A 10,671-nucleotide genomic window follows, 5' to 3' on the forward strand; every position below is an offset into this window, starting at 1 on the left:
TCCCATATCTCTGCGCACTCCACAGACAGCACTAGCATCTTTCCCCAGCTCTATTCCGCTAACACCCCCCTCCCTCCCCCCCTCCCTCTGCCCCATGCATCTTCTGTACCCTGTGTGTGTTTAATCTTCATCTGACAAAGAACTGGGTACAGTAGCTAAATAATATTGGAAATGTTTATTCAATGCACCTTCCTGTCACTCAATGCCTCCTCTATGTGGTGAATAGCAAACTGTCTTTTTCAGTATTATGAGATGGAAAGTTGCTTCTCATCATATAACTTAACATAACAGCAGTGACACCCATAACTGATTCACCATACATGTCATCTTCCAGCCTCTTGGCTCCAGAAGTGGGAAATGGCTGCTTGCTCTTACAAGCAAGCTGTTCTTAATTTATATTAGCCTCTTGATTTGTCCGCTTTTCCCCAGAATACCCCTGGCAGAATACCCTACTGTTTTCTGTCTGCTTTCTCACTAAGAATAAATTTTTAAAAGTTTAATTATAGACATTCTACTTTGTAATAACATTTTTGTTAGTTTGTCCTGCTGCAGTTCTTTCTTATTTGTTAGCTCTTATTTGTTAGCTCACATCTTTGTCACAAATATTTTCATTGAAACGATGCCTAGGAAATGATATAGTGTGGCTCTTTCTGAAGTTCAGTGGAGTATTCAATAATTTGTTCATTTTTGCTCATAAACTGAATGATCACTAGTCAGTATGACAAACATGTCATTCCTAGACTGCAATAGCCTTTGATGCTGGTAGCAATTGAATGATACCAATTTCTGTGTTTGTTGTTTGGTTTAACACTTCAGAATTGACACTTGAAAGCAGTTCAAGCTTTATAGATTGAAATGTAAGAAATGCCACAATTCACGTGCAGTGTAAAATCTTCCAGCAATAAGAGTGGCGCAAATATGCAATCTTTAAATAGTATGTGCATGTGATTGCCAAAAGTTTTTCTAACACAGCATTAATCAAGTACATTTAGGAACATTTAATGTGTTTTAGAGTTACAATAACCTAAAAGTTGATATTGTTTTAATTTTATGTGATACACTCCTGGAAATTGAAATAAGAACACCGTGAATTCATTGTCCCAGGAAGGGAAAACTTTATTGACACATTCCTGGGGTCAGATACATCACATGATCACACTGACAGAACCACAGGCACATAGACACAGGCAACAGAGCATGCACAATGTCGGCACTAGTACAGTGTATATCCATCTTTCGCAGCAATGCAGGCTGCTATTCTCCCATGGAGACGATCGTAGAGATGCTGGATGTAGTCCTGTGGAACGGCTTGCCATGCCATTTCCACCTGGCGCCTCAGTTGGACCAGCGCTCGTGCTGGACGTGCAGACCGCGTGAGACGACGCTTCATCCAGTCCCAAACATGCTCAATGGGGGACAGATCCGGAGATCTTGCTGGCCAGGGTAGTTGACTTACACCTTCCAGAGCACGTTGGGTGGCACGGGATACATGCGGACGTGCATTGTCCTGTTGGAACAGGAAGTTCCCTTGCCGGTCTAGGAATGGTAGAACGATGGGTTCGATGACGGTTTGGATGTACCGTGCACTATTCAGTGTCCCCTCGACGATCACCAGTGGTGTACGGCCAGTATAGGAGATCGCTCCCCACACCATGATGCCGGGTGTTGGCCCTGTGTGCCTCGGTCGTATGCAGTCCAGATTGTGGCGCTCACCTGCACGGCGCCAAACACGCATACGACCATCATTGGCACCAAGGCAGAAGCGACTCTCATCGCTGAAGACGACACGTCTCCATTCGTCCCTCCATTCACGCCTGTCGCGACACCACTGGAGGCGGGCTGCACGATGTTGGGGTGTGAGCGGAAGACGGCCTAACGGTGTGCGGGACCGTAGCCCAGCTTCATGGAGACGGTTGCGAATGGTCCTCGACGATACCCCAGGAGCAACAGTGTCCCTAATTTGCTGGGAAGTGGCGGTGCGGTCCCCTACGGCACTGCGTAGGATCCTACGGTCTTGGCGTGCATCCGTGCGTCGCTGCGGTCCGGTCCCAGGTCGACGGGCACGTGCACCTTCCGCCGACCACTGGCGACAACATCGATGTACTGTGGAGACCTCACGCCCCACGTGTTGAGCAATTCGGCGGTACGTCCACCCGGCCTCCCGCATGCCCACTATACGCCCTCGCTCAAAGTCCGTCAACTGCACATACGGTTCACGTCCACGCTGTCGCGGCATGCTACCAGTGTTAAAGACTTCGATGGAGCTCCGTATGCCACGGCAAACTGGCTGACACTGACGGCGGCGGTGCACAAATGCTGCGCAGCTAGCGCCATTCGACGGCCAACACCGCGGTTCCTGGTGTGTCCGCTGTGCCGTGCGTGTGATCATTGCTTGTACAGCCCTCTCGCAGTGTCCGGAGCAAGTATGGTGGGTCTGACACACCGGTGTCAATGTGTTCTTTTTTCCATTTCCAGGAGTGTATTTTCACAAAGATCAATCCTTTAGTTACAAAGTTAATTTATGTAGCTGCTTAACTGCACTTATTAAAATTTATTTAATTTACAGCAAAGATACCTGAGTTTTCATACGGGATTTGGGAGTCGCATAGCAAGTGGTGAAGCTACTCTTGAAGACTGTGAAGATCAGGCTCGGAAAACTCATGGTGAAACAGTGTTTACATCTGGAAGGACAGAGCACTGGGAAGCTGTTTTCAACAGATACGTGTAGTTTCATATAGCAGTTATGATGTTAGCAATATAGATTTATAAAATCACAAGCTTGTTTCTTCTTTTTACTAGTTCTCTATCTTGATGTTTAAGAAAACTTAGCTAAATAAAATTAAATCAGTAAAAATTAACTTTGTGGCTCACTAACAAACATCATACAGATGTTACTGGAATGTCAGCTACAGGACAATTTATAAATCTTAGTCTCATGAAAATAAATGTGCAGTTGCTGTCACTTTTTGAAAACAAAAGCAAAATAACACACTGACAATGTAATGAAATAGTAGAATACAATACCTTGTGTACAAAAATCTGAAAGTAACTTAGTGATTGATAGTGGAAGTATAGTGGACTGGAGCTAGGAAGTACATTTCCACACAGAGTGGAGTACAGTGATGCTGTTCTTTTTTTTTATTTTGCTTTTTTTCAGGGCCATATACCAGGTGTTCAGAAATTTCTGTTACAAACTTCTAGACCTTGTAGAAGGGAGTGAGTACTTAATATTTTCAATAGGAACCCATGTCCAGAAACGTCATCCAACAATGCTGCAGAGCCTCGAAGTTAAAGACGCCAGTGCCTGTAATCGCATGTATGTACTGGGTGAATCCGTGATGATATTACAAACTTCCTAGGATGATGGAGGAGGACAAATGCACCAATTTGAGAAATGGGTCACTGTACTGGAAATGAACAAGTCAAAATTTATAAGCAAAAACCATTCTGACACCTCTGACAGTGGAGTACATGTACCGGTACTGTTGTTGCTAAGGTTGTAGGGTGACAGCTTTCAGAGTTGGTAGTATGGACCAAAACAAGGAAAAAAATGTCCAGTAAACATGGGCTCTAAAATGCATACCTTAAGAGTTATGACAACTTGTTGACTAAAGGAGATGTGTTTCACAGTAGCAAAGATGAACAAGTGTTCATAGCTCCTCTGGTATACATTTCGGAACCGATATTTATTGGAAATTTTTCCTCTGAAAGTTGCCTACCCTACAGTCTTTGCAACAACAGTACTGATACATCTCTTCCACTGTCAGATGTATCACAATGGTTTTTGTATATAACTTTCAACTCATTCATTTCCAGTGCAGGGACTCTTGCCTCAAATTGATAATTTTATCCTTCTCCACATCTTACATCATTTGTGACATCATCACAGAATAACCCAGTATATACATACATCTACAGGTGCTGGAACCTATAACTTGGATGCTCTGTAGCATCGATGGATGATGTTTCCGGCATGGGTTCCTATTCAAAATGTGCTGTACTCACTGCTCACTACAAGTCCTAGAAGTATGTAATGGTAATTTCTGAACAACCTGTATAACCTTGAAGAAGAGGTAACATATTAGTATGTAAGATTAAAGGAAGTTGTAATTGGTTATGGACTGCCATCGCAATTTTGCTTACTTAAGTATCAATCACCAAGTTAATTTAAATGAACAATAGTGATCATATGAAAAATTGTAGCATAACATGAATTACACAGTGTCTGTCATCACTAATAGATAGCAAATGAAATATCAATTGCAAATGTGCAATTTGCATCAAACATGTGGAGCAATGGGAGTTCTTTACTTCTAATTTTTGTGTAGAATACAGTTGTATCAAACAACACGATTTATGGAAATACATATATTTAGAATTTTCACATCACTGAAGTGTTCTTATTTGAAACTTGTGGGTGTGTCTTCAATAGCAAATCTTTTCTCTTTAATCCTTCCATAGTAATTTTCATAACTGTTATCAATATTGCTCAGTTTGCACCTACATGTATACAATTTTCATTACATTAATAATGGAAAAAGTCATGAAATTATGCACTCTTTATTTTTTTCTATGCTAGCTACACAGTGAAGTATCTCTTATAAACACTACAAGAAAATGAGGTAGTCCTAATTTTTTAGCATAATAAATTATGGCAGTGTTGGTAAGTGCTTTTGTAGGAAGACTATTCAAGAAGCTGCTTTTCCACTTCACTCCAGTTGTAATTGTAAGAGACAAACCAAACCTGCTTTCTTCTGAAAAAATGAAATTAATAATATTCATATGGCATTGCTGGCTGGGAGTCTCCATCCGGGGAAGTTCGGCCACTAAGTGCAAGTCTTATTTCAGTCGATGCCACATTGGGCAACTCACATGCCGGTGATGAGGATGAAATGATGATGAGGACAGGCAGAGAAATGATGATGAGGACAAGCAGAGAAAATCTCCAACCTGTCTGGGAATCAAACCCCGGCCCACTGCATGGGAGGCAAGCATGTCACCAGTCAGCTAAGCAGATGGAATTCCTTCTGAAAGGTCCCACATACAGACCTTGTCCGTCACAAAGTGCCACTGACTGAGTTACTTCATTCTGACACTGCCTTTCATCTAAGCGAGTGACTGCGTGTGAGATCGCTCTCTTAAGTTTTCGTATATTTTTAGGTTTCAGATACATATTTTAACGGTTTTTGTGATAATATTTACTATATAAGTGACGTATTAGTGGCGTATTAGTGGTTTCTTCATTCACCTCTGCCTTTCTTGTGTTGTGACCTGATATTTGTGAGTGTTTCGTATCGAGCAACTTAACCTCTTGCCTGTGTTTACATTCCGCGCTGATGAGTTGCAGCTGTAGCGGCGCATTGAAAGCTAAGTACTAATTAATTGTTTGTGTATAGTGGTTTATTTAGGAACTTTAGTAGTCTTCAACTGGTGTCCTTGGTGTTTTCTGGTGAAATAATTTCAGAAGAACCTTTTGGGAACTGTTTTCAGCTTTGTTACTGTGTCATTAGACGTTTGATTCTCTTTCTGTATTAGTCTTTTGTTATATTCACATTTGTTGTTTATTAATACTGTTAATAATAGTAGTTACTTCCCTTGTAGAGTAAGTTTGTGATTATTGTAGTCAGGTTTTTAACATCTTCTTATTGTAGTAGCGGAACTTAGAAAAAGTAAAATTTTACCATGAGTGAGAAGTGTGGGCTTTGCCGTAGGTTCGTGAGTAGTGGATTGTGGTGTGAGACTTGTTCGAAGTATTTTCACTGGGGGGAATGCAGTGGGGAAGCCAGTGGGCATTCTGGTGAGATCCTCTCCTGGAACTGCAGGTTATGTAGCAAGAGTAAGTTGATAGAGGAGCAGGAGCGTAAGATCTGTGCCCTTCAGGTGCAGTTGAAAAACGCACAGGAGGAGCTAGATAGGATGAGGAGGGAGAAGGGGGTTGGGGAATGGGAGCTGGCTGTTGGCAGGAGATCTGCTAGGAGAAGAAGATTTTCAGATAGTTTTACTATTGGTGTTTACAATAGATATGACCAACTGTCAGAGTCTAGTGGAGACGATTCTCTAGTAGCTGTAGATGTAGGAAGTATGCAGCAGACCTCAGTAGTTACTGTGCCTAGAACAGTTGCAAAGTCGAAGAGGAAGAAGAAGGTTCTGCTGTTAGGTAGTTCTCATGGCAGAGGTGTAGGCCAGCAGTTGCAGGAAGTGCTGGGGAGTGAGTACCAGGTCACCAGCATTGTGAAGCCTAATGCAGGGCTGGCTCAGGTGATTGTTAACATAGGGGAGTTATGTAGGGATTTTACTAAAGAGGATCAGGTAGTGATTGTGGGTGGGGCTGGTAATAGTATTGGTAGGGATGGGGAGTATAACATAGATGGCGACCTGGAAAAGATAGCCACTCAGACTGGCAACACAAATGTGCATTTCGTAGAACTGTTTCAGCATCACGATCTGCCTCATCTTAATACAGCCGTCAGGCGTAATAACATGAGACTTGGGGGTGCGCTGATGACAGAAAGCATGGGTCACATTTCAGTGGTGTTGGTGGAGTCTATCAGCAGGACGGGTTTCACTAGACATGGCCTGCACCTCAACAGGTATGGGAAGGGGAGGTTGGCAAAGCTTATAGGTGACAGCATAGGTGAGGTTGGTGGGATCACTCATGGGAAAATTCCTGCAGTAGTGGGTGTTAGAGCTGCACCTTTTTTAGATTGAAGTCAGCTGAAAGGTATTCCTGCTTAAGGGAAGTCTTTCTAACAAGGGAATCACTTTTGACAAAGCTTAGGTATCCGAGTAATGAGGGAATTAGTATATTTCATCAAAATATACAAGGTATTAGAGATAAAGTTAGTGAACTGCTTATAGATGTTGACTCTGAAATTATTGGTATATCTGAACACTTCTTAAATATGGACGTAATTCAGAGGCTTCCTTTACCGGGATACAGGTTGGCTGGCAGCTTTTCGAGGAGCTCTTTGCGGTGTGGGGGAGTAGCCATGTATGTGAAAAACGGCATCCCATTTGAGTCAATTGATGTTTCAAAGTACTGCACTGAAAAAGTGTTTGAATGTTGTGTAGGTGTGGTTAAATTTAACGGAGCTAAACTTCTAACTGTTGTTATTTATAGATCCCCAGACTCTGATTTCACAACATTTTTGTTAAAGCTAGAGGAGGTTCTTGGTTCACTTTATAGGAAATACAAAAAGTTAGTTATATGTGGTGACTTCAATATTAATTGTATAAGTGATTGTGCAAGGAAGAGGATGCTGGTAGACCTCTTTAATTCATATAATCTTATGCAAACTGTATTCTTTCCAACGAGAGTGCAAGGGAACAGTAGAACAACCATAGACAACATTTTTGTTCATTCCTCATTACTAGAAGGGCATACTGTTAGCAAAAAGGTGAATGGCCTTTCAGATCATGATGCACAAATTTTAAGTCTAAAAGATTTTTGTGCTGCAACACATGTTAAATATAGTCATCAGCTGTTGAGGAAAGCTGATCCAGTTGCTGTAGAGACCTTTGTAAACCTTATAAAGGAACAAGAGTGGCAAGATGTTTATAGCGCTGATACAGTAGACGATAAATATAATGCTTTTCTCAAGACTTTTCTCATGCTCTTTGAAAGTTGCTTTCCATTAGAACGTTTAAAACAGGGTACTAGCACAAACAGGCAGCCTGGGTGGCTGACTAGAGGGATACGAATATCTTGTAGAACAAAGTGGCAATTACATCAAAACGTTAGAAACAGTCAAAATCTAAATGCAGCAGCCCATTACAAACAGTATTGTAAGGTGCTTAAAAATGTTATTAGAAAGGCAAAAAGTATGTGGTATGCAAATAGAATAGCTAAGTCTCAGGATAAAATTAAAACCATATGGTCAGTCGTAAAGGAAGTTGCTGGTCTGCAGAGACAGGTCGAGGACATAGAATCAGTGCGTAGTGGGAATGTCCGTGTTACTGATAAGTCGCATATATGTACAGTATTTAATAATCATTTTCTGAATATAGCAGGTGAACTAAATAGAAACCTAGTCCCAACAGGGAATCATATAGCACTTTTACAAAAAGTGTTCCGAGACTGTTACCTGAAATGCTCCTCTATGATACTGACAAGAGGGAGATTGAGTTAATAATTAAATCACTAAAGACCAAGAACTCTCATGGATATGACGGGGTATCTAGCAGAATACTGAAGTATTGTTCCATGTATGTTAGCCCAGTTCTCAGCCATATCTGTAACTTTTCCTTTAGGAGTGGTCGGTTTCCTGACCGATTAAAGTACTCGGTAGTGAAGCCACTTTATAAAAAGGGAGACATTGATAATGTTGACAATTTTAGACCTATTTCTATGCCATAAGTGTTTGCTAAAGTTATCGAGAAGGTTGTATATACGAGGTTACTGGAGCATTTAAATTCACATAATTTGCTGTCAAATGTTCAGTTTGGTTTTAGAAATGGTTTAACAACTGAAAATGCTATATTCTCTTTTCTCTGTGAGGTTTTGGACGGATTAAATAAAAGGTTGTGAACACTAGGTGTTTTCTTTGATTTAATGAAGGCTTTTGACTGTGTTGACCACAAAATATTACTGCAGAAGTTGGACCATTATGGAGTAAGGGGAGTAGCCTACAATTGGTTCACCTCTTACTTTAAGAACAGAAAGCAAAGGGTAATTCTCCACAATATTGAGAGTGGTAGTGATGTTCAGTCCCAATGGGGCACTGTTAAGTGGGGCGTTCCCCAAGGGTCGGTGCTGGGGCCACTGCTGTTTCTTATTTATATAAATGATATGCCTTCTGGTATTACAGGTGATTCAAAAATATTTCTGTTTGCCGATGACACCAGCTTGATAGTGAAGGATCTTGTGTATAATATTGAAACAGTAACAAATAATGTAGTTCATGAAATAAGTTCGTGGCTTGTGGAAAATAATTTGATGCTAAATCACAGTAAGACTCAGTTTTTACAGTTTCTAACTCACAATTCAACAAGAACCGATATTTTGATCAGACAGAATAGGCATATTATAAGCGAGATGGAACAGTTCAAGTTCCTAGGCGTTCGGATAGATAGTAAGCTATTGTGGAAAGCCCATGTCTAGGATCTTGTTCAGAAGCTAAATGCTGCTTTATTTACCATTAGAACAGTATCTGAAATAAGTGACACTTCAACACGAAAAGTAGTCTACTTCGCATATTTTCATACGCTTATGTCGTATGGTATTATTTTTTGGGGTAATTCTTCTGATTCAAAAAGGGTATTTTTGGCTCAAAAATGGGCTGTTCGAGCTATATGTAGTGTAAGTTCGAGAACGTCTTGTCGACCCCTATTCAAAAATCTGGGAATTCTGACATTGCCCTCACAGTATATATTTTCTTTAATGTCATTTGTTGTTAGCAATATTAGCCTATTCCCAAGAGTTAGCAGCTTCCACTCAGTTAACACTAGGCAGAAATCAAATCTGCATGTAGAATGCACTTCCTTGACTCTTGTGCAGAAAGGAGTGCAGTATTCGGCTGCATCCATTTTCAATAAGCTACCACAAGAACTCAAAAATCTTAGCAGTAGCCCAAACTCTTTTAAGTCTAAACTGAAGAGTTTCCTCATGGCTCACTCCTTCTATTCTGTCGAGGAGCTCCTGGAAGAGCTAAAAAATTAAGCAAATTCCAGTGTTACATTGTTGATTTTCTTCATTTAAACGTACGACTTGTCACCTGAATATGTTTTTTTATATTTCATTTTATCTGTTTCTAATATCGTGTTATAATTTCATGTATTGACTCGTTCCATGACCATGGAGACTTCTCCTTAATTTGGTCCCACGGAACAATAAATAAATAAATAAATAAAAACTCATTATGAGCCATTTTGGCATCATTAACAGTTTTTCTAACTCATGGCTGATGCTCCAGCTAAACCTTCCAGTGCCAATAAAGCAGAACATATTAGAATGAAAGGTAACATTTAACTGAGTTTGGGGATGGGATATTATGCACTGACTGTTGAGCCGGTTTTTTCCTACGGTAGTCTTTGTAGCAACCTGTGAGGCAATTGTTGGAGCTACTTTCACTGTTGCTGTAAGTGTATATCCTGGCTTAATCTACTGAAGACTCTTTTGAACTTTTGTAATTACTTATTTAGCTCACTAGTGATAGTCTTCTTATTTTTCTTCATAGAAGGGAAACTCCCCATCACACCCCCCTGAGATTTAATGGTAAGATGTCCCAGTGGGTAGTCCATCAAAAACTGAACACAGATCAAGCTTGAAAATAGGAAGAAGCTAAGCTCAAACATAATGAGGTATCTTGAACAGAATGAATTTCTCAGTGCCAACCAGAATGGATTTCAAAAACATTGATCATGTGCGCCTCAACTTGCACTTTTCTCACATGACAACTGAAAGCTTTGGATCAAGGCAGTCAGGTAGGTGCAGTATTCCTTGATTACCTCAATGCATTTGACTCAGTACCACACCTATGTTTATTGTCAAATGTATGATCATAAGGGGTATCAAATGAAATTTATGACTGGATTGATGATATTTTGGTTGGGAGGACACAGCATGTTATCTTTGATGGAGAGTTATTGTCAGATGTAGAAGTAACTTAGGGTGTGCCCCAGAGAAGGGTGTTGGGACCCTCGCTTTTCATATTGTGTATTAATGACCTTGCA

The 10,671-nt window shown here is 40.7% G+C and overlaps 1 protein-coding gene across 1 annotated transcript in view; it reads left to right on the forward strand.

Moving 5' to 3' along the window:
* The window catches only part of LOC124788261 (xylose isomerase-like), a 39,895-nt gene extending 35,506 nt beyond the window's left edge, over positions 1-4,389 (forward strand). The window contains exon 9 of the mRNA XM_047255465.1: positions 2,567-4,389. Within this exon, the coding sequence (XP_047111421.1) occupies positions 2,567-2,728 (162 nt within the window). The 3' untranslated portion in view covers positions 2,729-4,389. The remainder of the gene's footprint in view (positions 1-2,566) is intronic.
* The last annotated feature ends 6,282 nt before the right edge of the window (positions 4,390-10,671 follow it).

Source organism: Schistocerca piceifrons, chromosome 3 (genome assembly GCF_021461385.2).
Source record: "Schistocerca piceifrons isolate TAMUIC-IGC-003096 chromosome 3, iqSchPice1.1, whole genome shotgun sequence".
Taxonomy (NCBI): domain Eukaryota; kingdom Metazoa; phylum Arthropoda; class Insecta; order Orthoptera; family Acrididae; genus Schistocerca; species Schistocerca piceifrons.